Source organism: Cuculus canorus, chromosome 1 (genome assembly GCF_017976375.1).
Source record: "Cuculus canorus isolate bCucCan1 chromosome 1, bCucCan1.pri, whole genome shotgun sequence".
Lineage (NCBI taxonomy): Eukaryota > Metazoa > Chordata > Aves > Cuculiformes > Cuculidae > Cuculus > Cuculus canorus.
Window position 1 is genome coordinate 154,303,785 of NC_071401.1, and position 27,089 is coordinate 154,330,873.

Sequence of the window (27,089 nt, forward strand, 5' to 3'; positions counted from 1 at the left end):
AGAGCTTTCCCCACCCTTCCCCAGGGACAAACCTGCACCACTGGCCATTTGCCTCACTGCAGCAGGTACTAGTCCTGCCCTTTGTGGACTGAGAACCTCATCTGGATTTGTGCATCCTTCTGGGATGAATCTGCCCCTTGTGCAGCCCAGGATGCTCTGAGGCAGGGTCCCCTGAAAGCAAGAAGTGTGCTTCTCTTTTGCTTTGCTGGCCATCACTGCCTCAAACTTTCCAGGGCAAGGCCATGCTGCTATTGTGGTGTTTTGTCCATGGCCACCAGGTTTATGGGACACCAGGGAGACTCCTCTTTTCCTTCCCTCCGCCTCCCAGCACGAGCATTTTGTTTTTCTTCTTGATTAGCGGAAAAAATTCCTGAACCTGTCAGAGGGAAGGAAGGTCTTTTTTTTTTCTCTCTCTCTCTTTTTCTCTCTCTTCGGTCAATTAGTCAAATACAAACAATTTCCATCATCGTGGTGAAACACTTTTTCCATCTAAATAACACCTCTGCAGGCTTTAAAGGTGCAGGCTCCTTTGCACAGCACCCCCAGCCCTGAGAGAGAGACCTTCTCGGGTCCACACTCGAGCAGGATGGAGGTGGCTGTTCCATGTCTACCCAGGCATGTGCAGCCAGCCCAGGGCTGGGGTCATTGCAGGCACCTCAGACACACGGGCACTTTGCAGGGCTTTTCCTCACAGACATCAAACCAGTGTGTGCCGGCTCACTGCAAACCTCACTGCCTTCCTTTCTGGGAGCAGCTAATGTCCTGGCATGCCCAGATGTCGTCTCTCCTGAGGGCCCTGCCAACCTGCTGGCATCCCCAGCTGAAGCCTGGGGAGTGGTGAAATCTCCTCCATGAGCGTGGATGTCCCCAGGACATTGTTCTCATGCCTTGCTGAGCTCCACTGCCTCCTGTGCAGCCCTGCCTGATGTGGAGTACCTTGGGCCCTGCCCGCTGGAAGAGAAAGAGAGCATCCTGCCATGCCAGGGGCCTACAAGAAAGTTGGGAAGGGGCTTTTTATCAGGTAGTGCATTGGTAGGATGATGGGGAATGGTTTTAAGCTGAAAAAGGAGAGATTTAGATTAGATATTAGGAACAATGTGTACTGTGAGGGTGGTCAGGCACTAGCACAGGTTGCCCAGAGAAGTCGAGCATGCCCCATCCCTGGGGGTGTTGGATGAGGCTTTGCACAATGCGATCCAGTGGGAGGTGTCCCTGCCCATAGCAGGGGTGTTGGAACTGGATGATCTTTAAGGTTCTTTCCAGCCCAAACCACTCTACGATTCTATGAGCGTTTCTGAGTGCCTCTATACAGTCACCTACCGAAGGTAAGCAGCCAAATGCCCTTGTGCAGGTACGTGATGTGGTTCGTATGTGACCCCATGTGTGTACACCAGGTCCATGCGCCAGACTCCCATGGGGCAACATCCCACAGCACCAGGGGAAAAGATCACCTATGGGGCATCAGGAACCTCTGGCCAGCTGCCTCCAGGGTGCCCTGGGCTGTGACCAAGCATGGGTGTCTGAATAAGGGCCTCTTTCTTGGAGCACACCTTGGTTCATTCATCACTGCTTTTTTTGTATTGACCTCATTTGCTTTAGTTTCTGATGTCATCTCTTGCAGTTGGCTCTGAGCTGCAAGGACCAGCTGTAGCTAACACTTTATCCTCTGCTCTTCCCTGAGTCTGAGCTGAGATTTATCCCCAAAATAGTTCTCCTGATGAAGAAAACATCCAAACAGGGCCCGGGTTTGGGGAGCAGATCTTGCCTTCACTGACTGCAGTGACCAGGGCCAAAGGTTGTGGCATTTGAGAACTTGGGAGTTTCCAAAGCTGCTGGGGCAAGACCTGCAGTCGAGCTGCTTGCCCAGCATCTCTTCTCCATTCATCCTTTGCTTTTGCAGAGCATGCAAAAAAAATCACAGCAAACATTTCAGAACACACATCAACTGTCAAGCCACAAACTTCCTCGCTGCCCGGGTCCCTGCTGTGTTTGAGTTGCTGTTTATTCACTTGCAAACAGCTTCTTTTATTGAGTTAGTAATTCAATAAACAGGGAGCTGTTTCCCTCCAGGCTGCTTTCCTCCTGTCTTTGCCATGGCTCTTCCTGTAAACCCAAGTTTACAGGACGCTGGGAGTCCTGTTTGACATCTGGCTGGCTGGGGGAGAAAAAAATGGTAGGTGAGCTCTGCCATGATTTTCTGTCTTGGTCTTTTCACCCTCTGGCTCTTCTGCCAAGAGTCCCGTGAATCCACTGCTGTGAGTGGGGACCTTGGGAACCACTTGCACAGACACCCCAACATTTGGGTTCCCTCCACTTCCCACACTCTTCTTGCTCATTTTTTGAGGGGGCTCTGTTATTCCTTTAATTCTGCAATGAAAGTTGAAACCATCCAAGGCTGCTCAGCTTCCTTGCAATGTCTTTTAAGATGGGAAATTCCCAAGCCTGCAATGAGTTCACTTGGTCATGGGCAGATCACAGCTTGGGAGGGGGCCGGCACTGTTTGGTCACGGGCTGTGTGAAGGAGAGTGGGGAACAGCTGCACACTCGGGCAAGGGAGGCGTTGTTGTTTTTTTGGGGATTTTTTTTTCCTAAATAGCTTTTAATTCTTCATATTTTCCTGCCTCTTTGTACTGTGCTTTTCCTTTGGCACAAACAGCTTTTCCACCCCCAGGACTCACTAGGCACTGATGCATGGACAGTAGGATGGGGCCACCCTCCAACACATCCTCGTCTCACTCGAGGATCCCACGGGATGGCAAAGGCTTCCACCCAGCCCACTCCAGCGCATCTGAAGCGTGGGCAGGTCAGGCACTGAGACTGGGTGACCACCATTGTCGGGGCACGGCTTATACCAGGGAAGTGCAAGCTGAAAGCAGGGAGGGGAAAGTCTGTGTGGGCTTCCATGCCACATGGTTGGGCTGAAGAAGACTCTTCCTTTGAGCCACAGTCAGGTATGGGAGTGAGCTTAAGCCATTTGCATTCCTGAGTGCTAATAAAATGAGCACAACGTCAAGGGTTTCCCTGGGCCGGTGAGGAAATGCTTGCAAACTGATATTTCACTTTGTTTGGCCATGCAATGGCTTTAGTGTTGCAAACCCTCAGAGCTCAAAAGCACAAACCCTGGCTTTAAAACATGGAGATTTGCTTTTTTTACACCTGAATATCCCATCAAGCTCACTCTTCTATGTGTCTGCCGCTTTCAGGGGCCATGTTCTTGCAGGAGGACCTGTTGCTGAAGCCTCTCTGCTGCCTGAAAGGCTGGAAGTGTGTCCTTCAACAAAAGCAGAAGTTCCCGTTGAATGACATATCCTAAGGCTGGGCCTTTAGGTAAAGCAGCAGTCGAGCAATTAAACCAGGGAGAGTTGCCAAGGCTCTTCAGCTCCTCCGAGATCACCTGTAGCACTGGGCGAGCCAAGCTGGCTGCTTTCTGGTGCGTGCTCCAGCCCTCCTGAGGCTTTTTTCGGGATTTATTTCCCAAGCTTGGCTTTGCGGGGTGGATGTAAACCACCTGCTCCAGCCCTGAGAAGCAGCGCAGGCGCCTGCCTTCCCGTGCTCCATGGTGACCTGTGCTGAACGCGCGCCAAGGTGCTGCAAGCAAACGGTGTTCAGGTGAGCGCCTGAGCAGCTGCCATGAGCGGACGCCAGGCGCTGTGGAGGTGTTAGCTCCAGGCACCTGGGCCCGTGATTTCTTTCAGCACCTATTCATTTCGAGGTGTTAAAAGCAGAGGCGCACGCTTGCGGATGGGGTTGCACACCTCCCCTGGGGCCAGACGGTGTGCCAGCCCCCTGGGATGCCAGGCTGTTCCTCCCACTTCCCGTCCAGGCCCGTGCATCCATGCTCCTTATGCTTCATACCCCTCTTTGCAACACTTGCTCCCCAGATTCCCTGCTGACAGACCCTCAAGCCCAAAGAAATCTCATGCCAAAAATCTTTCTTCTCATCAGATTATCTTAAGGAAATCAGGGCAGGGACGTGATGATTATCCTTGCTGTTATTTAGCCCCCGCTTTCCATCCTTGGGGCTGGATAGAGCTCATGCCTACTCCAGCTCACTTTGGAGGATCAAGGAAAATGTGTCCTCATCCCAAAATTAATAATGGTGGAGCAAGTCACATGCCCGGGAGTGCCAGGCTTGTGTTTCGAGGACAGCCTGGAGCACACTCTGACACTGAGCTCCCCAGATCCACTATCACGGCACAAGTCCCTGCTTGGCTCCATGCTCCTCAGAGCTGAGATATGGACTGGGGAATGCTATGTGTGTGCCAGGGGGACCTCAAAATCGAGGCACGGGGCAGCAACTGCCTTTGCTCCCAACAGCCTCATGCCCAAGTGCCAGACGTGTGTGATACCTCCCTTGCTGGGAGGAAAGGGAAATGCGATGGCCTTTCCGACCCGGGAAAGGAGCGCCGTTGTCTAGACGATGTGACTAAGGAGGGAAGGGGCTGACTGTTTGTACAGCTTTGGGGAGTGTAAACACTACCGACTGTCCCAAGCCCTTCAAAGCAGAGGAATCCGGAGATCAGATGAAAGCGCAGGGAAATTCTGGCCGGGTGTCCAAACAGAGAAACTGAGGAGAAGGGGAACCTCTTCAAGACGAAATCCCCAGCACTTGAGTCATTCCAAACCAGCCTGAGTGCTGAGCAACAGGCGAGAAGGAGGAAAGCAGCACTGCCAGCCATGGGTACGGCTGCGCATGGACTCCCAGAACTTTCCCAGCTTTGGTTGCTTCTGCCTACAATTTCAGAAATATGTTCTGAAATTAAAACCGGAGGCCCTATGAATCCTGCTCTGCCCACAGTGAGCTGCTTTGCCTTCTGCTTTTCATTCAGCTCAAAAAAGAAAGAGAAAATGTTTGAGAGGTTTGGTTTCTTTTTTTTTCTTATTTTTTTTTTTACAACTTTAAATACAGTACTGAGTATAAATTAATCTTACATTTAAAAAAAAAAAAGCCCCCCTCAAAAAATTAAAATAAAATAAAACCTCACCATCTTTACAAACCAAAGGAAACAGGTTTTGGAACAGGAAAACAAAGTATCTTATTAAGACTTGAGGGCTTGGGGATGGAGGGAGAAACATGCTGCCTAGGCAGTAGTATGAGAAGTGCTTTGGACTTGCAGGAGGTGAGGGCTGGATCCATCCACTACTTGTAACAGCTCCCACGTTGCAGCTTTGCATCCTTCCCCTGTCTCTCTCTGGGGCTTTACCCCTCAACTGTGGTGTGTGTGAGGACAGAAGTGGCTAGAGGCAGGAGAGGAAAAGGAGAGCTGCCCCACTAGCTCTGGTCAGGCACTTTCTTCATGTGTAACTCTGTAGTGCCCAGTACGGCACAATCTGAGACCAGAAGTATGAGGTAACACTGGAAATTCCCATAATCTGTTACATTTCTGCTGATGGTGACTGAGTATTAGGTGTGCAGAAATAGCCGCTGCCTGCAGAGTGCTCCTCCCTGCTCCAGAGCAGGCACTGGCCCAGGAGAGACTCTACAACTGACCATCCAGTTGTTCTGCAAGTCTTCCCCACTTAGAAGAGCTCATTTTATTCTCAGACGGCTGCTGCCAACTGCAAAGACCATCCTTGTTTCTTTCTCTATAACTACACAGATCTGCCTACGGAGTGGACCAGCTTCTAAGCTAGGTTGGCTGAGAACATCTAACGGGCAAAAATCCAGAAGTGATTTGAGAGGGAAAATGATGGGAGATGCAGGGACATTGGCAGGGAGAGAGCGGGATGTGATGTGCAGGACAGCTGTGAAGTGGTTAAAAACCTCGAGGGAATGACATGATTCTGCTTTCAGAACCACAGAGCAGGCGAGGACAGCTCACTGAGATAAAGTCATGCTTCTAAGTTTGGCTGTTGTTGGTCTGTTGTGGTGCCACTTTGCCTCCTGCAAGGAAGTTGTGCTGAAGGGTTGGTGGAGAGCGAGAGAAAAGGGCAGCAAGAGAGAGATCAGATGATGTCTCTGCCTGTCCTGTCTCAGACTTTGCAGGCACGTTGCGGTAACAGCGTGCTTTTCTGCCAACCCAATGCAACCCAATGAAGCCAATCTATGCACGTGCCTCTGAGCTTCCTGCCACCAGGGAATGCAATCCATTTAAGAACATATATATATATATTTATATATGTATGTATAAATACACATACACACGCACGCACGCACACGTATATATATATATATATGTACACACACATATACACGCGCACACATACAAAGCAAATTTAAAAAATAATTTGAGTCCAAGCCTGGAACGTTGAATTCTCCACCAGCATGTGCAAAGATGGCTCCCTTTGGCAGGGGCCCAGGACGTGGAGACGATTCTGCCACCGTCTGCTCCTTCCCCATGATCCAAACACCTTCCAGTCAGCACCAGGAGCAGGAGGGGAAAGGGAGGGGGGAATGCATTTGGCTTCTTTGTTTTGATTTGTTCTGTTCCCCGAGATGTTGTATATCTTAGTGGTTTTGGTTTTTCTTTTTTAAAATAAAACATACACACGCACGTTAAAAATATATATCTGTCCAGGTAGGGTGATAAAAGTCCTTAGTGCATTTCCATCATCGGTCGCCGCTTGCAATCTGAGATTTGCCTGTTTACAACATGTAGGTCCAGTGCAAGTGTTGATCTTAGCTGGGCCCCCCAGCCTTACCAGGAACATGAGGCAAAGGGAGAATCCTCCCCTTTCGCAATCTGTCCGTTTGTTTTTCTTCTCCTCTTGGAAGAAATTGGACCCACTTTCCTTTTCACATTTTCCATCCTGTCTTCTGGAGCAAGGAAGGCATTGTCCTGTCTTCATTGCATGTTGTGGCTGTCGGGCTTCACGGTTTCATTTGTACTTTGTTCTTTTCTCTCATATACATATATATATATGTCATGTTTGTCTTTTGTGTGTGTGTGTAAAACTTGAAAATTATGCTAATAAATGCAAGAAGGGAGAGGCTTTGGTGGGAGAAGGTCCACTGATGGAAAGGGAAGCACCAATTGCCGTCTGAATCAGACGTCGAGGCAGACGGACAAAGAGGAAAAGTTATCACTCCAAGGACCCCATGGGGGCAATACAGCAAATATATTAAATAAACCTGGAAGTGAAACAAAAACAGACACGGCATTAGAAAATGTAACCCTCTGCCCTTACAAATCCCCTCCTCTCCCGTTTTCTCCTCTGGAAACGTTTTTGTTGAAGTGCCAGATTAGAAGCCCAGGAGGGCTTTTGACCTTCTCTATTTTTTCCCCTCGACAGCTTGATCCAGAGCTCGGATTTACATGGGTTTGCATAATTTGTACCCTGGGAACCTTGGGCTGGCCAGGGGGATCCTGGGATAATCAGAGTTCTTGTAGCACTAAGCGTGGGAATACCAATTCCAAGATACTGCCTGGAGCCCCTCATGCCCAGCTCCTGAAATGCCACAGAGTGGGAGCCCGTTGTCCCCCTCTCCTGGGGCGACAGGAAGTGAAAGTGAAGTGAGCAGCTCAGGCTTGTTCAAGGGTCTGCGGCAGAGCAGGAACTGCTGGGTCATGAGACAGGTCTTTCCCGGCTAGACTGTGCTGCCTCTCTTTAAATCCGGCTCTCCCTGGGTGCTCGCTCTTTTCTGCACCTTTCCTTCGCTTACAGGGAATCAGGGCTTATTCTCCTTTCCCCTGTACACATAAAATTCTTCTGAGGACAAGGGAATTACTCCTGTCTACACAAGTCAAGGAGAGAAGAATCAGACCCTGGAATGACAAAGTCCAGATCTCTTGCCAGAGATTCCAGTTCTCCTTTCCCCTGGTATGACCTCTGTTATACAGACAGGCTTCCCGCTAAGAGAGAGATGAACGAAAAATATTGCTGATTTTCTTTTCAGACTTTCTGTTGACTCAGATAATGAAATAAAAGGAAAAGGAGTCCTCAGAGCAACATTAATACCCTGCTTTCAATGGAGAATCAATAGAGAAAGGAGAACAGTTGCTCCAGAGAAAGATGAATTATATGGAGCCTTAGGTGATTTAGGTGTAGAGAGGTTGGTCGGGCTCGCTCTCTGCCTGTAAGGAAGGCAGAGAAAGGAGGGGGCAGGATTTGGATAAATAGGATGGATGCATTGGGTCCCAGCGTAGTGCTTCCGCCCTCCTTCTACCGCAGTTTTATCACACCCAGGGCCTGCAGGGGCCCCACACTGAATAAGCAGCTGGTGCTGTGGGAAGTATTTGAGGTGCTTGGGCAGAACTGTGTCCTGGGAGAGTATATCTCCCAACTGGAAAAGCAGATTGCTGTTACCTGCCTTGTGCTCTCTCTCCCTCCCCAGCACTTCTATGCTACGAGGATTTCTTTCAGCACTTTCTTATCGTTGACATGCTTGTACTTCTTATGTTTCCTCTTCTGCACCGGCAGCCGGCGTACTCGCTGCCTCTGTGAGACAGCAGCTGTGGTGAACGACGGCGACAAGCCTGCCAAAACAGAGGGGAGAGTGTCTATACAGTGAGGGGCAGCCAGGTCATGTTGAAATATCTTTCTCTGCACACTATCAACAAAGAGCTCTGCAACACAAGGGCCATAAGGCCTCCTTCTCCGGTTCTTCTGTTCCTTGTCCTCTGTTCTCCACAGTCTCTGCCCTCTCCCTTTTCACATGGTGCCCTTCCTCTCATCTGTTATCTTGCCCTCTCTCACTCCCCTCTGTTTCAGCCCCTTGCTGGCAGGCAGACATCATGGGAAAGGTCCTTCAGCTGGTAAGAACCAGCAAAGAAGGTCCATGAAATGCACTGGAGCTAAGCAGACTCAAACCAGTGGAGGGCTCTTTCGTCTCTCCCCAGCCTCTCATACCTCCCTCCCCTCCACTAATGCCAAGATCCTTACGTCTCTGTTCACGTGGTGCCGGCCGTGGTGCCGGCCGGCTGTTCCTGGGAGGCTGACGGGACACCGCTTCACACTGACACTGCACATGGTCCTCCAAAGGCACAATGACTTTTTTGAATTTTGGCTTCCTCTGGACAAATTCGATCTTGTTCACCTATTTGGGAGAGGGAAGGAAGGAAAAGATGAATACAACCCTTGCTCCCACTCTGTAAAAATAATCAGTGTCAGTACACTTCAGTACTGGCTTTCTTCCTAAAGGGTCAGAAGGCAATTTACAGAGCACAGTTCAAATCCAGGGCTGGTGTGCATGGGAGCTTACTCTGCACGCACCAGCAGAGCAGACCTAGACCAGGCAAGTTTGGATGCGACTGGTTGCTTCCCCCATTGCTAACTATTGCCGCTGCTCAAGCAGGATGACTGGTTGGTCGCAGACAGAAACGTGGGACGTACAGAACACACTAGCCTGTCTCTGACAGCTGTGATGGAGGAGACCTGGAGGCAGCTAGAATTAATTCCCACAGGACCCTACAGGAAGGACAAAAGGAGAAAAACTCAGGCTTGATGCAAGCAAACGCAGCTTCACCAGCTTTCCTGAGGCCTGTCTGAATTTGTCTCAAGCTCTTTAATAACTTGCAGGGCTGAAGCCCTCAGCTCTGTGTTTCATGGGAAAGGCGGTACTCTGGAAATTCCCTCGGACTCTCCTCCAGTGCTGACTCAGAGGGAAGACTCCCTGTTCCACATCCCACCACAGGGCAGGAGTTTTCTAGGGGGTCCTTCCTCTCCAGGAGCGGCTAGGCCTGACCCCAGTCAGCTTATCTAACAAGACCGCAGTCCCTGAAGTGCTCCGCAAGCTATAAATACTTGCTCTGCCGTGCGTCTGGGATTGAATTCCTCTAAACCCACTGCCCCCAGCAGCATCCCTCAGCCAGTGCCGAAGCAGCCAGGCTGTTTATCTTTCCTTGAAAGCCCACTCCACACGCTTCAGACCACACGCTGCTCACTAGACAAACACTTCCAGCCAAACAATAGAGAGACCTCTGTCCTCAAAGAAACCATTTCCAGGTCACTTTTTCAGGCTGGCTTTTGACCTCTCACTTGTTTTTTCCACAAAAACAGCTCCTGCTCCCCCCCATTTTTCCCTCATTCAGCCTGGCTTTTCTGAGAAAGGAATTTCCTGATGAAAAGGCCTGTGTGAATACAACCTCTCCCAGCCAACCTCTGCCGCCTGCCTGGGGGAGTCTCTTACGGCTCAGGCAGAGAGTTAGTACAGGATGAATATTATTTTCAAACAAGCTGTCTGGGAGGAAGCTGTGAGGAGATCGCTGGTAGCTGTGAGGAGGGCAAGATCAGAGCAAGGGGTTAGTCATCAGGTGTCTGCTTGCTGCTGGAGTAGGTCAGGAGGTAACTGTGGGGCTGAGAAAGAGAAGCTGCTCCAGGGAGTGTCTTGGGAACAAACTGCAGCATCAGTGAGGGGATGGAGACTGACACTGCAAGCCCTTCTCTTTTTGCATCAAAACCAGTTCCCACGATGAATATGTCCTGTTTGTTGTGCTCTAAAAGGGCAGATAAGGCCACCTCAAGGCACAGAAATAGCCATGGTGTGGAGCGGCAGCTGGGGACGGTGGCCTGTAGTGGGGCTATGGTGACAGTCCCCAGCTGCAGGACAGCATCAGCCCTCCCTGCAGCTGGCAGGGATGTCATCTGTGCCAGAGGCTGCAGTGCTGCCTGGTTAATGCAGGAGATGTGACTGCAGAGAGGGTTCAAGGGAACTGACAGCTATGTCAGTTGTGTCAATTTGTACTGCGGTTTTGCTTTTTGCGGGGTAGGAATGGAGGTGGGCTATGGGAGGAGGGAGCAGCAGTAGGCGTCTCCCTTACCTGGACATGCCGGACACGAATCTGTGTGGGGCGACACTGCACATTGCGGTTGTTGCAACACCCGGAGCAGCGCTGCACCTCCACGCAGGGAGGCCACACCACAAAGTTGGCGTTGGTGCTGTCCACCATGTTGCGGGAGATTTCAAAGACCACTGCCCGCGTCTTGCACTCTGCGAGAACAGCTGGCTCTGCTTCTGCCAGGGCATCTATGGAGGGTGAAGAGAAGAATTGAGGATGAAGTGGGCTTTGCAGCTGTTACCAACCCGTTGCAGTCACCTCTACTTGAAGAGAGAAGCCCTACGTGGCTCTCACAAACACACACATGTCCCTTCTCCCACCCCTCCAGCTCCCTCCTTGGTCAGAGCTATGTCCTGTAGAGGAGACACCAGTAAAATGATGGTTTTCACTGCAGCAGCAGCAGCAGTCCTAGGCAGGAGATGATCCGTCTGCAGAGCAAATCTGCACCAGTGGGATTTAAAGCAGAGAAGCTTGCAGAACTCTGGACTTCTCCTGCCCTCCTGGAGCGTTAACACCCAGCTCTCAGATGAGGCTCAGACCCTTCTTCCCATTTGTCTACACATCCATGCGCACTGTAACCTCTACCCCTCCATGTGTATCTCAGACATGCATCTGCACACACCCGTAGCTGCACAGTGAGTGCCCCAACAATCCCAAGGCGCAACACTTCCAACTCACCGAGGCTTCGTCGCTCACGAGACAAGACCACCCGGTTTTCACGAGTCTGAGTTGCATTCAGGTCCAGGCTCGAGGTATCCTCATCTGCAAAGGGAAAGACATGACCTAATAGCACCAGGCAGAGGCAGGAGAAGAAAGCTGGCACTCATGCTTTGCTTGTTGGGCAAAGTGCAGAGACACAGGTCAAAGTTTATGGCAGGGCTTTCTGATGTCAGAGAAGAATAGCGGAGGGGATCCAGATTAACTGGCTGAGACCAGGGTGCACAAGGAGGATCAGAGACCAAATGGGACCAGCAGAAAGTTCAGTATATAACACTGAGGTGTCCTGTTGGGATGGTTTGGGACTGGGAAAGTTGGGATGTGAGGGGGCAGGTGAAGGGGATGATGGGTGGGAGATGGGGTGCTTGCTTTCTCTCTCCCAACCCACCACAATTGGTCTAGGTTAGAGTCAGTTTTATGACAGAAGAACAGAAAACTAGAGTTAAAATTACATTTCCCTTATCCTGTTCCAAGGTAAGCTGCAGGATCTGGAGGTAGTTCAGTCAGCAATGGAAGAGGAAGGCAGATAGCATTCAGGCTAGCCCTGAGCAGTTCCCTCCCACCCCACTGCTTTTTCCCATAGGAAGTACTGAATAGAGAAATGCCCATAATCCCCATGGAGCACTCCAACATGCAGCCCCTCCTGAGCTCTGGACAATGGCCGTGCTCAGAGATAGCTCCCACCCAGCCACAGCTCTTTCCTTGTCTGACCTGCTTTAGCAGCTGAAGGAAACTGAATGGACGTCAGCATCAAGGGACTAATTTTCTTAAATGGAATTTGGGGCCAGTGGAAGATCTCTGTTTATCAGATGTGTCCTGGAGCAGACTTCCCACACCTATCATGTCCCATCGCTCTTCCTCAGTCCTGCACTAGTACAGCCCTCTAATAAGGGGAAGCAGGGATTTTGCTCTCTGCTCAGCTCTGAAGCAATTTCTGAAGGATTTGGGATGGGTGGACAGAAGCTGCATTCGCAAGGCCTGGACAGTGTCTCTGAGCAGTCAACAGCTGCATATGAGGTGGACAGACACCTTTTAGGGTGCCTGGAGAGGTGTGATTAATTCTAGGATAGCATTCATCTCACGCTGAGGCAGACACCCAAAATGAGATCTGGTGGATCATGCTCTAGAAGGACAAGTAGTTCTCCAAGAGTTACAGAGGGTGTTTGGATGACTGGTGCAGACAGTTACGCCTGCTTTGTGGGCACCCACAGCTAAAGGATGTGTCCTCCATTCTACGTACCTCCATTGTTTGGTCTATAATAGTGTCTAAGACTAGGAGCTCATCTGCCTCTTGGAGCTGCCTAATACTAGCTCCCTGTGCAGCAGCTGTGGTGCATGGACAGCACAAGGAATAGCTCCAGCTACTTTGGAATTATTTTTCTAATACACTTATTTGCTCATAGACTAATTCTTCACAAGGGCATGCAAATGGTGGTGTCCCTCAGTCGCTACCTAGGAGCAGATGAGAGCCACAGGGTGCAACAAAGAGATGGTTTCACAGCACCGCTTTCTGCTTCCCTCACCAGACTTTCCCGTCTGGGACCTGAAGTGAAACCAGTGACTCAAAGCTCTGCGGCCTTCTCCCGTATCCCTGGGCTTTTCAAGCCAACAAGAGAAGCCCATTTTATTTCCTAATTGAGAGGAGGGTGGTTATTAACTGTGATAGAGATGTATCTGTTCCTTAGAGACTGGGACATGACAGACTGCACTCATCTTCTCAGCCATTCCTTCCCCACCCCTCTATCCTGAATCGCCTGACATTTTATCAAATGAGGGTGGGGGCTGCATTTTGTGCAGAGGTTGAGTTAGTGGAGGGAGAAATAGCAACAACTGTCAAAACAAATCTCTTATTGAAAACTGGGTCTCTCTCTCCCCCGGGTTGTCCTTCTGCACCCGGGTCAGCACTGAAGAGAGTTGGGGCCAGAAGCGGGGGACATGACCAGCCTCGGACAATCCAGCACAGCTAATTTTGGAAGTTGCCCTATTGTGTGGTTAGTGGACAAGGAGGAGGGAACTGGTGAGGGCAGGGAGCGGCTATGGTGGTGGTGGTGGTAAGCCTTGTTGCCCCTAAGGCGAACAATAGTTGAACGCAGCTGGTGCCCTCCCCCTCGCTTTCCTCCCCCCCTGCCCCTCCAGGGCCATTTTGAAAGGCAGCGGGAATGCTTTTGAGACTGCGCCAGTGGTTGGACTGGCATAGGAAACAAAAGCAGGAAATTCTGTTCCCCCGTAGATAGTGTCTCGGCAAGGATTACAAAGCTCCAAACAGACAAAACACGAGAGAGAAGGCGAGCTGGGGGGGCCAGGGGACGACGGGCGGGAGCAGGGTTAGAATAGAAAGGAATTTGCTCTGAAGAGACCGTTTATAAATAAATTCCTGGGCCAGCCCAGCCGCCGTGGCGTGTGCTCCAATTCCCACACGTGCCGACCCCTCCACACTTCACTGCTCTTGCCGCTCGCTGTGCTCAATCCTGGCCAAGTGACCCCAAGGCACTACAGCCCCCGGAGCTCTTATCTACAGGCAGGAGGTGAAGCAATGCTACCCTGACTTAGCCCCTGTCCTGTATCTCACCCACAGACACGTGCTCTGCTGCTCCTGTCTTAAGAGCCTCCGGGAGCCCAGTGCCTTTTGTGGATGCTAAAGCTGAGGACACACTCAGCCCTTTCCATCTCTATCACGCAATTTCCACCTCCCATTTCTCTTCCTTCTAAACTGATCTTTGGCCAGTTCAAACTCAGGGTGCACTTCCCAGGGTGAAAAGTGCTGCCCTCAGTTCGTTGCACTCACCTTGCCCATCTCCTATCACTTTTGGAAGCCAGTGTCCCTCGATAGAGCAGGCAGTTAAGAGATCTAAAAAGTCATATAGTTGCCTAACTCCCACAGATCTCAGGGGGGCTAGGTGTGTAAACAGCCAGGTCTTGGCTCCTGAACGGTTTATAGTGAGGTCAGTTGATAGTGTACCTGCTTGAAAACAGAACGACCCCTCCCTCCCCGACAAAGAGCTAAGAAAAAATAGAGGAGTGTTTGGTGAAGAGGAGATTTACCTACGGAGTCTATCCGCAGGGCACGCTGAAGGTCGCTGATGGAGCGCACTGAGCTGCCACCCAAAATCTCATAGATGTCTTCGGGTATGGGGTCCCCCTGCCAGATGACGAAAAGGAAAGGAAGAGAGAAACAAGCGTTAAAGAGGTGATCTGCAAATACTGCTTCATGGAGCAGGAGTGGTTGGAATCGAAGGAGCACAGGAAAGGCACGACAGAACCAGCAAAATGCAAAACATGGCCTCGTGAAGGCATGAGCCTGGAACCTGAGCAAAAGCAAGAGAGCCCTTCTTGCCGCCTCTCACAAAGCGCCTGGGAGACTGGAAAAACCAAAAAATGCCCGGACCGCACAGAAGAGCCCTGAACTCTATGCAAGCAGCCAACAAGGCTTCCTTCTCCGGTGCTGTATGACTTCTCCAGGTGGCCTCTTATTCCTGCTGCTTGCAGTAAAGGCGTTTTAACAGACTTCCCTTATGCTATCAGATAAAACCTTCCCAATATTTCCCTCCATTATGAAACTCCCTCACGAGCTTTGTCAGATATCGTGTGTAAGTGCGTGTGCGTGCGCGTGTGTTTTCAAACCACAGTGGCCCAATAATATACAGCATTTGCATACTCTTTTTTAAAGAGAAAAAAAGATGGGGGTTGGAAATGAAGATTGACCTTCACAGCTGAGCCTGCTCTAAGTGCGAGCCTGTGGTGAAACCACAAATGCTGCAGCGAGGACGTGAAAGGTGGGCTGAGGAGCCGATTTGGATGAAGAAACACATGGGAGTTTGGATGTCATTGCATGCCAGTGCCAAAAAACCTTAAGTAGGCAGGTTTACAGACATCAGATGATGGGCCAGATTCAGAGTTTGTGCTGGCAGGTGTAACACCATCAATCTCCTGGGAATTTTCCTCTGGCACCAGGCTTCAATGAGCCCCAGTGACAGCACTTAACAAGACTACAAAGGACCGGTGTGGGAAAGCAAGCACTGTTTAAAACATACTTCCGAAAGACTAGAAAAAGAGATGGAGGAAAGTACTGGCCGAAGTGTTTGCTTAGCTCCTAGCTCTCTTCATTCAAGGCTACTCATGTGGAAAAGCTGCTCTTTCAGCTGGGTGCTGGATGCCGCCTGAGCCACAGCCCTGCACATGCCCCTGTAACTGAGAGGAGAACTTGGCTCGTGTGCTTGTGAAATGCAAGGATTTCGTGTGGGTTTTTACAGGCAGTTAGTGGCATGTGTGTGGTCCTTCCAGTGTACAGATATTCCCTCACTGCCTGCCTTCAGTGCAGAACATTTCCTTTCCACTCGGCGTCAAGGAAAACCACCAGTCAAGTGGTTAAGCATTGGTTTTTAAACCTTGAGGGCTTTAGCCCAAACCTGCAGTCACTTGTGCATGTCTGCTTGAGCCTGGCCCCCTCCCACACGTGCCCGTCCCTTGGCCACTTGCCCTTTGCCTCTATTAAGAGGGTAATAGGAGCACTCCCTCCTCAGCCCTGCTAGCCCACCCTCTAATACTATCACTTAAACTAGGACATGGTGGCTTGAAGGCAGCTGCAGCCCAAGTCACAGGACAGAAACCTCCTGGGATAGCTGCAGAGCAGATAACACCAGCGTCTTAAAGCTCCTCATCCAGATGCACCAGAGAGCTCAAGTCAGATCGAGCCTCTCTGCCCTGCTCCATCCCTGTCACTGTCACATCTCACCACAGATCTGGCTGTCCGCCTGCAGTGAAAAGCAGATTTTACATCCCCAGGCATTACTTCCTCAGTCTCTGAGGGAGAGGGAAGCAGCATCAGTGATGAATGCACAGCAAGAGAGAGACTTGTATAATTCAGGGATCACTGAATAGCTGCGAAATGAAGATGCCTTCTGACAACTCCTGCTGTGTGAGGAAAAGTGGGACCAACAGCCCAGTGCCGGAGAGGCTCTGCAGCACTTTCCTGCGTTGTGCCACACAGCATTTACTGGAAAAGGAATCATTTGCAATTCCCAGTACTTGCAGCCAGAGCCCAGTGCTGGGTAGTGAAATTGCAGGCTTTTTAACATTTGCACCTGTCAACCAAATGCATTTGTGTATGAAAGCTGCTGTGTGCAGATACCCCTGATCCTTCCTGACACTTAATACATGTAGGAAATGGAACTTTATTTTAAACTCTGGCACTCGCTGAGGGAGAGTGTGGGCAGGTGTTACGAGACTGGGTGACTTTGGAAGAGAGCTGGAAGGTGTCACCTTGCTAACTGAGCAGGGGGAAGAGATACGAATCAGGGACTGCAAATGCAGTCCCCAAGGAGCCAGATTGCTGAGGACTGCCTGTAGGAATAAACTCCACTCCCTATTTACAGTGGCAATTTTAGATGCCAACTTTTTCTTGTTGCAGATACTATCAGCGTGGCTATGGTGTATCACCAGCCCACATGGGTCATAATCTTGTCCTCCTCCTGGGGGTTTGTGAGGCAGCTCTGAAAAATACAAGTCTATGAAGCTCCTTACTTTCCTCTAGTGCTGCAGAACCGTGTCCAAGGCTGGCATAAGAGCAGCTACACAGACCTGAGCTGCATGGCTTGGCCTTGCTCTTTTTGAGGTCTGTGACTGGTAACAGCCATGCCTCTGTCCCCCCATCCCGTTCCATCCCAGCCCAGCCCTATGCCTGCAAAGCTCTGAGATTGGGGGATCTCACACACCAGTGCTCAGGGCACTTGGTGGGGTTGGGACACAGGGAAGCAGAGGTCTACCAGCCACCTCCACCTCATCGCATGGGGTCAGAAGGTAGAGGAGTGCTGCTAGGTTGGGATGCCCAACAGACCAGTCCAAGCAGCTGGTGCTTTTCTTGCTTCACAGCTCCTTTGGAGTTATTTGTATAACACAGGTTAACAATATGCTTCTTTAACCGCGGCGGATCAAAGAAGACTTTTGTCTCAATGGACTCCTGGCTGGCTGTCAAGTGCCCCAAGGCTATTCCTGCAAGGCCTTGAATTCCTAGAAGAAAGTAAGTTTGTTCTTCGCGCCCCCCCCCCCCCCCCCCCCCCCTTCTGCCTGCCCCTGGTGCCTGTTTCTACCCTGCACTGCAGGGCCACCTCCCACTCTGCCAGTCTCCTGGCAGGGATATTCCCTCCCCTTCTCCTGGCTGCTGACACTTGGAGGCCAAGAGCCATGCCACACCTTACACAAGGCAGGAGAGCACCTGGGCAGGAATCCTGCCTGCCCAGCAGCCACTCAGCACTGTGGCTGTGACGCCGAGACCTCTCAGCATGTCAGCTTTGTCTCTCTCCTCCCAGACGTCAGCTGTGCAATTTGGCTGGTGCAAACCCATGCACATGCAGCAGTGCCCTGCAAACAGGACATTTCCCCATCCCCATTCCCCACACACACGTTCTCCCAACATCAGCCTCCTTCCTAACCCCACTATCCACTGCCTTTGCAGCTTTCTGACAATGCATGTTTTTAGAGCCTTGGATGCCAAATGGTCCCCTTGTGATCAGCTGCTGCTGAGGTGGTGCAGGGAATATGCAGGGCTGTGCCCCTGTCCTCCCTCTGGCTATACACAGGCAAAGGGTTTCAGAGCCTTGCCCCAAGGTGTGTCTTTCTTGGTAGCACAGCACATACAGAGGAGGAGGGAGCAAGAATTGTGCAACCAGCAGTGAAGGCAGACCCTCAGGGCTCAAAGAAACCAGCCAAGGACACTCCCAAGGTGAGGACGCTTCCAGTCCTCTTTTTTTGGATGGTGTGTCTACATACCCACGTGTGCCTGCACACGGAAAAGCACAGAACAGTAGCAGCACCACCAGCCCAGGGCAAGGAAGCACCCAGTTATCTGCCCCCTGCCCAGGAAAGGAGGACTTTCCCAAGAACCTCCGCACTGAAGGCAGCAATGGATCTTGGCAGCAGGGTCTTGAATGATCAGCCAGGCACAACCCCCCAAACAAACAGCATTTTTTAATTCCCTCTGAAGCTGATGTGATGACCCTGAGGGGAGAATCCACTGCATTCCTTGGCAGAGAGCAAGACCGACAGCACCTGCCACCAGCCCGCTGAACCCCAGAGGCTCTTGGTCCCCTGGCAGAGGGCTTCCACCCTTCCAGCACCGCTCCTGGCTACAGGAGGATCCCAATATCTGCCTGCCAGAGGATCACGCGTGCCTCTCCACGCAGCAGGCACAACCTTCCTCACACGAGCCCCTTCCCTGTGGGACAGCAGCTTATGTTTTCCCCACTCAAAAGAATCAAACTTAATGTTTAAGCTAGCTCATGTTTCTAAAATACAGCCAGACCTACCCATCCTTTTCCCATTTCAAGGGAGACTCTCCGCTGCTCCACCGTGCTCCTCCATGCTCCCACCACTCCTCCCCTGTGAATTGCAGGCATTTCCACACCCAGCACCTATAGGGTACTAGCAGCACTGGAAACAGTGAAGGAGCTACCATCATTCTCTCCTGCTGCTGCGCATCAGCTGATGGTGAGAAGGAGGCAGGGACGACTTGCCTGGCTCCTTCCATGAACTCACCCCAGACACACCATCCATTCTGGCTTCCACTGCTTTGTCCTTGTCACAGCCTCATGCTAGGAAGACTCAGGAAGAGCCCTAGTGCTTTGCACCAGGAAGATATGATGGGGAATTGGGCTGAGGTTATAAGAAAGCACCCAGCCGCACCCCATTCCTCGGGAATTCCAAAAAGCCCTGCCAGTGGGGCTTCACCCCAGCACAACCACACCAGGCTCAGCCCATCTCTGTAAATGTTGCAAGGCAACTATTAACAGCCTGCGGGGCAAATACAAATACATTTAGCATATTCACTTCCCAACCAGCAAATACCTTCCCTCTGAGGCTCTGCTCCCTCTTGCTGGAAGAGCTCCACAGCCCTCCAGCTCCAGATGGGTGTGATTGAAGAGGCAGAATGACTCGGGAGGCTCCATCTCTTGACTCAGGCCTCTGCTGATCAGGGGGAGCTACTCTTCCCCTTGCACCTTCTCCAGTAGGGCTGGGGAGAAGGTGCAAGCCCCGTTCAAAGGATGCCTGTGGTTCAGCAGCCTGGTAGGAGTCGTGTTGTATGTGCCTCGTGCAGAAAAAACACACTGCCCTCAAAGTAGATGTGGGGACTGACTGCAGGCAGAAGCACCTACTCAAGCAGAAACCTTCCTCCCAAGGAACCTAGAGCCAGAATTCCCAAATTCTAACTCTGCTAGGCTGTCATAGAGCTGTGCAGTCTTTTAATGTGATTACAGAGCAGAATAACTCCCCGTGGGATCAGATACTTCCATTTTCACCCTTCCCCAGCACCAACCATAGCTGACGTTTCATGTTGCATGGGAGAAAGAGATCTGAGCCACCCACAGAGGAAATACCATCCTCTGCCCAAAACAAACATAACCACTGGGCAGCTCGCAGCTCTAACTGCTTCCCTTTGCGGCTTGGGCAAGGGCAAAATGGGCCCATAAGGAGGTTATGCGATGTTTTGCAGCCAACCCCTTCTCCACTGCCCACAAGACAGGCTGCCCAAAAATGAGGAAGGAAGAGAAAGAAATGATGCAAAAGAAGGAAAGTTTTGGTAGAAGAATATTTCTTGCCCATGACAAGCCCTAAGCTGCAGATCCAACCCACAATTTTGCCACCTTAGGTAGAGCCGAAGTGGAAACTGAGCACCGTGTGTAAATGTTAGGGGGTTCCTGATCTGCTCAATCTGCATGCAATCAGATGATGAAACGCGGCAGCAGAGGTCAAAGGATTTGGGGTTCTGGGACTCCTCTTCCTCACCCACAGCTCAGGGTGAGGCTTTGATTTCCACACAGGGAATCTGAAGAGGATTGGGCTGTATATTCATCAGCCAAATCTACCACCTGGCCCCCACCCTGTCCCTGGCTCCCTGCTGAGCAGAGGCTGCAGGACAAGATGCTTGCGTGACCGTGCAAGTAGAGCAGAGACACTCATCTCCAGCCTCTTCCCATGGCCTCAGCTAGACACACGCCCTGCAGAATGATCGTGCCACCCTGGTGCTGATGTCTTCAGCCATGCTGTCCCCTTCCTTACCCCTATCAAAGCCCCCTTGCTCTTACTCCATCAGCCCTTTGGCACAGGTTGGGTGTCACGTCACGCGTTCCTCCAGAGATGGCAAGCAGACCTCAATCTTTGCCTTTCCCTGGGTGACAGCCCTGGGCAGGAGGAGGCTGCAGGCTTCCTGGGGGCTCTCCAGGAGCACCCCAGCTCCTGCTGCGCCCCGGTCTCCTCTTCACCATCAGCCTGTCCCCACTCCCGCGTCCACCAGCAACCGCTACAGCATCAGTCAGGACTCCCCTTCCCCACCAGCTGGGTGGTGACTCCGCCCTGGGACATACACTGGGGTGGGTTTATTTCCACGAGGATCATCCCTGGTGGGACCCATCCTGAGGGATGGGGGGAAGACACAAAGCAGCCACCGTGAGTCGGGAAACCAGCCCCAGTCGTCAGCCCCTCTCCGGGGTCCTCGCCCCATTCTGTCCAGCCCCATCCCGACCACCTCGAGGCACCTGCGGGGCGGGAGGCGCCGCCGCCTGCATCCCTGCCCCCCCGCCGCCTCCATCCCTGCCGCCGGGGCTCGCAGCTCGGCAGCACCGCCCGCTGCCGGCAAGGGAAACTCACCTCCAGGCGGGCCAGGGGCAGGGAGAGGATGAACGCCAAGACCACGCCGAAATTCATCCCGACTTCAGGCCCCGCAGGCTGCGGGCACATGGACGGCGAGCCCCGGGGAGGGAAGCGCTTCCCGCACAGAGCCCCGAAGCCGCCCGCCTTCAGGCATCGAGGGCTCCGCGCGTTCCCATCGCCCCTCCGAGTCGGGATGCTGGTGGGAGAGTTGCAGGAGACCTTGGAAGAGGAGGTGATGGTGGTGAGGGGAGACTGAAGTGATGCTCGATGGCTCCTTCTGTGCTATCTCATAAGCCCGGTGGAAGAAAAATGTAGTCTGTGGGAATTAGACGCATCCGGAGCCCGATTCCCCCTCGCCACAAGGGATGCTTCAGCGTTGCCTTCTGCTAGGTGATCCACATGCTAGTTTTCCTCTTGATTTTATTCCTTTTCAAAATATGTGTGTATATATATATATAAAGGGCTTTACAGACAGGTAACAGTGACTCAGTGTTCTTAGAAAAATATGCACAAAATAATCATTGAAAAAAACCAACCTTCAACTTTTCCAAAGTTTGGTACAAAATCCAAAAGCAAAATCTTCTTCCTCAAGGTGTCATTTTCTTAAAATGCTCCTTTTCTTCCTTACACCCGCTTGCTTTTTAGCAAAAAGTTTTTAGTGGACATTGAATTTCTTCCCTTACGTGAGATTCTGCTTGGGTCCCTTCTTGTTGGCGGTTCACTTGGACGTGAGGTTTGCTTTGGGTTTGGAGACAGGTGAGAGCAAACGTTTTTGCTGAGGATTTGCGTGTGTGTGTGCGTGCGCTGAGCCTTGACAAGCCTCAGAGTGGAGCCGCTGCTGCCTCCCGCGCTCTGTTGCAACAAGAAAGAAAGAAAAAAAAAAGCAGAAAAGGTAAAATTGAAGAGGAGGCGAGCGAGCCGGTGGGTCTTTATTTTAGTCTGCGAGCTGCAAGAGAGACTAAACTGGCACTCTGGGCTGCTCCTTTTATAAAGGAGAGGAGATGGGTGGAGCATAATTTGCCATCCTCCTCTTGGCTGGATATCAAGGCAAAAATCTAGTGAGGGAGTAGCAGTCCATTGCTGACAAAATAAAAAGTGTGTTAATTTAAATGATAAATAAATTAAAAATGACTAATGCTGTAATAACCCGTATAATGTGGTTTTTATATCGCGTGAGGAATGGGGACAGAAATTCCTTCCTCCTCAGCAAGAGATAAGAAGAAAGGAGTTCTCAGCACGGTAGTTTGTTGTTTTTTTGGCCCCCGGGTTCTTGGTGTTTCAGTCTGGAGCCCATTTCTCTAAGCTCCACTTGCCTTCTTCCCTGTCCTGCTGCACCGCTAGCTCCGGGGAGAGAAACAGCTTTAATATCTTACATCTCTTTGTGTGCAGGAAAAAAAAAAAAAAAAAAACAGAGAGAAATTTAAACATTGCTACAAGACAATCTGGTGTTGCTCATGGCACCAGGAGGTATTTTGCTGCATGATTATCTCCACGATGTAATAAACATCTGAAGGGAAATTAGGCAAGCAGATAATTTCTAGGGGGCAGGGAGGATGGGGAGGGGAAGGCTGCTAACAGGTGAGTTCAAGAAGGAGTCATGTCCTATTGAAAAAACACCTGTACGCATGCCCTCTCATGTACGTACGAGTGATCTCCTGGTGTGGAGTTGCACACTCACAAAGCACACTCCAGGGACGACCAGGAAGGGTTTCTGCACCATCTTTGTGCAGGCTCGTATCCACCGATACATTCCTGCACTGTCATGCACCACAGGCACTCAGCAGGCGTTCACTCTGAATCCCAAGCATCTTCTCTGCTTTTTCTATGCTACGCACACACTTCCTTTTGAGCCGCTTGCATGCACGGCTATGTGCAAATTTTGCCTCATTCACACATCCCTGGGCACCCATGTGTTCTCCTTCACTCTCCCCCTCTCTCTTCCTTTCTCACATGCATACACCCACCAGCATGCCAGTGGCCTCTTCTCACAGCATCACACACGCTCCCTTAGACTCTCTAGGTGCCTGCGATTCTCAAGCAGCCAACCTGCTCTAAACACATGGTCTCGCAGTAGCACTCTTGTACACACTGTCCAAAGCCTCCAGGTAGGAGCAGCTATCAGAACCAAGTAGCAGGCAGCCCACCAAATGCTCTTCTGTAGCAGGCATCTGACAACACCTCCCAGTTTGGCAGGCTACATCCCTGAACCTGACTTTGGTCTCACAGATGTGGGTGTTGGTCAGAAGCACAGGGAGGACTGGGGATCCTCTGTGGCTTTCTTAAAATAGCTCCTCCCTTCACAGAGACTGGTAACTGAAACACAAAATGAAAGGTCTTGCGGTAGAGCAGCATGTCAAGATGGGATTTGGTCACAAAGGACGGCTGACACTTCATACTGACCCAGAAGAAGAGGGGGGCAAATTTCCCTGTGGTTGGGAAGCTTATCAGAGTCATGCAAGCTCCCAAGCCTGGGCCATCTGAGTTACATAAGCGCAGAGATAAAGAGTGTCCTGGGAGTCCCCCAAACAGAGTCTGAAGTAGCTGTGTCCCAATTTTGGATCTCAAGTGTGAGGAAGTGGAAATGCAATGCATACCTTTTGCTTGTTTCCACCGCCAGATACCTTAACAAGACTTTACCTTAGATGCTCCAGCCATACTAGCCCTGTCCCACCCCAAATTCCTCAGGACGCTCTTAGAATTCTCCTCATTCTCCATCCTGGCCTGCAGCAGCGTACCAGCCATTTCACATGATGACAATTCAGCTCCAATCCTGCAGCAGGCTGGAGCTACCGCCCTAATGTATACTTGGCCTCAGAAACTCCTTCTGAAATCTGCAGGATGCTCCGAGAAAGAGGTTTTAAAAGGGTCTGAGTCCATCTCACCTCGCTCCAGATGGCTCTAGAGGAATGCCATAGCCTTGGGTTCCTTGCTGCTCAGCAAGGGAAAGCCAGGGATTTAGGATGGTCAAACCAACTTCTGGACGTCCTTCCACCTGTGTAGAGGTAGCTAAGGGCAGCTAAGTCCCGAATGTCCATGATCCTATTATGTGTTTAAAGTTCATAAGAGGCAGATGGAGGCTCAGGTACCCTTTGAGGATCTCAGCCCTTGAATACCATGGCCTGGCCCCACCACCTCCACTCCACCTCATTCAAGCTGTGTAGGGGGTCCTCCACACCGCAGCAGCTGCCTGGCCAGGGCAGAACAGCCTGCATGTGGGAGGGCTCATGAAACTCCACAGCAGGGAGAGATATCACTGCCAGAGAGGAGAAGGACTCAGCAGTAAGCTAGCAGGGACTGCTAGAAATTTCTTGCTTGGTAGCAACAAGAGCTGCTGCAGGGCCTGCTTTTGGGGGGGCTACATGTGGTGCCTTTTCTTTTTTTATTTTTTAAATATCCGGCTAAATTACATGTAAGCTGGGATAGAAATAGAGTTATTTATTTTCATGTGGATGATGCCGGGCAGTTTTTAGAAGCTCGACATCAGAAACAAAAAGCTAATCCCCGTTGAACCTCCAGACGACAAGGAAGAGGATGTTTGGAATTTGACTAATCATCTACCTATGACCCTGCCTGGAAATAGAATAAAATAATATGAAAGCCACCCGGGCTTCGGTTGCTTTTCCTTGCTCTTTCTGCTTTTAAGACAGGGACAGAATTTTCTCTAGTGAGGTCTTTAGGGTCAGTAAAGGCCAGACCAGTCCCATTGGCACTAAGTGCGATAGAGGCGTGTGCACTTAAAACTGCTGTACCTTGAGCAGGGCTGGTGCTTGTTGATTCTCTTTCTTTAGTGAAATTAGCTTGTCATTTATTCCATGAACTCCTAAATTTAGTGGGGACGACTCTATCTTCCCCTCAGCTGACCTGTGGGGTGGGCGTGGAGGCCTGTGGGGCTATCAATGTCCCAGATGTCACAGGACAAGAGTTTGAAACCACTATTGCATGTGGTGGGAAGATATTTTGAGGCTACATGAAGCGGCTGGACCATAAAGATGTCCCATTAGAGCATCGTGACCTGACAAGGTCCAATCACAAGCATGCTAGCTGGCAATGGCCCTGCAGACAAACCGCAACAAAACCAGAGATTTTATGAGTCTTGTAGCAGCGTTTTCTATTAAAACACTTTCACCACCACTACAGCTTTCTCACCTGCGAAGAGCTGAACTCATCTTGGTTATTTTCTTATCACTAGGGAGGAAGGCAACATGTGTCCAAGGACAATAGGCAATTCTTTGTTGCAAGACTGCTCTCCCCTCATCTCATGTTGGTGGAAAAAATTATCTACTAGCCACTATCCACAGAGGCATGATATGAGGGGTGATATCTTCTGGGTTTTTACTTTTTTTAGAGGGGGGAGAGAATTGTGAAACAACAGGAAGAAAAACAGAGCTTACAATGGAAAGCAAGACTCAATCTAAACAGCTGAAATGTCTCAGCATCTCCATGATGAGTCCTATTTTGAAAAACAATCAATGGAAAGAAATTAGGAGGTGTTGACAGCCAACGTGTAGTCAGCCCGCCCACTCAAGGTATCTAACTTAGGTGTTGCCCTGCTCCGGTCTTGAAGTTCAGGAGAACGATGAGCAATACCTACGCCTACTTCATGGGGCTGCCACAGCCATCAATGGAGTGAAGCAGCCGTGGCACTGAATTGAAGCACCTAGAGTAAGTTTTATGCCTAGTATAAGCCAGGAAGCTCATTCTGTGGGTGCATCAGCTTTATACCACATTGCCTGGTTCTATGAGGTTTGTCCTGACCCAAACAATCACAACGGAGTAATCATATATAGCTTATGCCACTGCTGCAACCATTTGCCCCAGAGGCTACTGCCATGGGAGCTGCCCCAACTTCCTAATGACTGAGTTTGGTCTAATGGAGGAAGAAATGAGGAAAGGAGAAGAGAGGCCAAAGGAAGAAGACAGGGACAAGCAGGGAGTCTGGTGTTTACGTTTGGTGCTGGAGAAAGGTAGAGCCTTGGAGTGCCCAGGGCTTGCATAATTCGCCATCTCGTCCCTGATGCTGGCAGGAAAAATGCTTTCCAAGTGTGAGTAAAACCCTCACAGAGCAACGGGGTCCAGGGAAAAGGGAAGGTGTCACCTGGCGAGCAGTCGTTCGATGAGACCTGCCAGGCTTCCTCCAGGAACCCCCTTCTGACTCTCTCTCCCTAGCCGGGGGATTCCCTTGGTCCTTCACCACCTCCTTCATCTTAACCATTCCTGGCAGAAACCTGGCGGAGAGGAGAGGATGGGGAAGGGGGGCAAGTACACAGGTGCATGCAGAGGGCAGAGCACAACCTCTGACAACACTAGAGGGGGATCACATGGGGTGAGGGAAGGCAAAGGTATTTCACATCTCTGTGGATGTGCAGCTCAAGCAGGATTCAGAGAGAGAAGGCAGAGCTGTGGGCACTGATTTCCCAGCAATTTCCCATGTGCATACATGTTTCTGCACCAGGTAGGGAGGAGGGCATGCAGCCTTCCCTGCTTACAGTGCCACATACTTCTTCCTCCCCAGCTCTCAAGTTTAGGGTAGAAGGGAACAATTTCCTTACTCTGGCAATCATCCATTATGTCTATGGATCCCCTCCCCACCCCATTCCCGCTCTCTTTCCTGTTTTGATGAGAGGAAAAAATGTTCTGCTTTCCTTCTTTATTTTTCCAGACTGGTGAATAGCACTCAAAAGGAATTTCTCTCCCTCCCCCTTTCCCCTCTCCCAGTATAATAAATATATACGTATTTGTGTGTGTGAATACACCACACATCGCAGGTCATCTGTTGTTTTTCAAAAGGCATATACTATTTTTGTTTCCAAATTGATTAGGTGGGCAGCAGTCCCCCTTTCCACTGACACCACCCCAAACATCACTTCCCCTGCCCTCAGCCTTTGCCACTCACCGTCTCCCCATCCTTTGCCCCTGCGTATGCAACGAACGGCGGTGGCGGTGGCAGCAGCAAGAAGGAAGCTTTCTGAGCTGGAGTAAAAATAGCCCCAGCAGTTACTCAGCTCAGAACGT

General features: G+C 50.9%; 1 protein-coding gene across 3 annotated transcripts; it reads right to left on the reverse strand.

The window, feature by feature from the left end:
- Nucleotides 1–4,895: 4,895 nt before the first annotated feature.
- Nucleotides 4,896–27,089, reverse strand: PDGFB (platelet derived growth factor subunit B). Of its 3 annotated transcripts, XM_054055633.1 has the most exons (8): nucleotides 26,971–27,089; nucleotides 21,075–21,929; nucleotides 14,478–14,574; nucleotides 11,397–11,480; nucleotides 10,701–10,906; nucleotides 8,824–8,977; nucleotides 8,248–8,417; nucleotides 4,896–7,072 (listed from the first exon to the last, which is right to left on the reverse strand). In XM_054055633.1, exons 2-7 carry the CDS (start codon nucleotides 21,162–21,164, stop codon nucleotides 8,281–8,283), a joined length of 768 nt encoding a protein of 255 aa, XP_053911608.1. In that variant the 5' UTR covers nucleotides 21,165–21,929; nucleotides 26,971–27,089; the 3' UTR covers nucleotides 4,896–7,072; nucleotides 8,248–8,280. The 3 variants fall into 3 exon arrangements, with proteins under 3 accessions (XP_053911608.1, XP_053911601.1, XP_009566725.1); XM_054055626.1 differs by lacking the exon at nucleotides 26,971–27,089 and having other exon boundaries at nucleotides 8,252–8,417; nucleotides 21,075–22,018; XM_009568430.2 differs by lacking the exon at nucleotides 26,971–27,089 and having other exon boundaries at nucleotides 21,075–22,018.

Excerpts from the sequence above, each read along its gene's own strand:
- PDGFB (XM_054055633.1), bottom strand. The coding sequence starts at position 21,164 with ATGTGCCCGCAGCCTGCGGGGCCTGAAGTCGGGATGAATTTCGGCGTG. Across the intron at positions 14,575-21,074 it reads TGCCCCTGGCCCGCCTGGAG|GGGGACCCCATACCCGAAGA; the intron begins GTGAGTTTCCCT and ends GTCATCTGGCAG. Across the intron at positions 10,907-11,396 it reads TCGTGAGCGACGAAGCCTCG|ATGCCCTGGCAGAAGCAGAG; the intron begins GTGAGTTGGAAG and ends CACCCTCCATAG.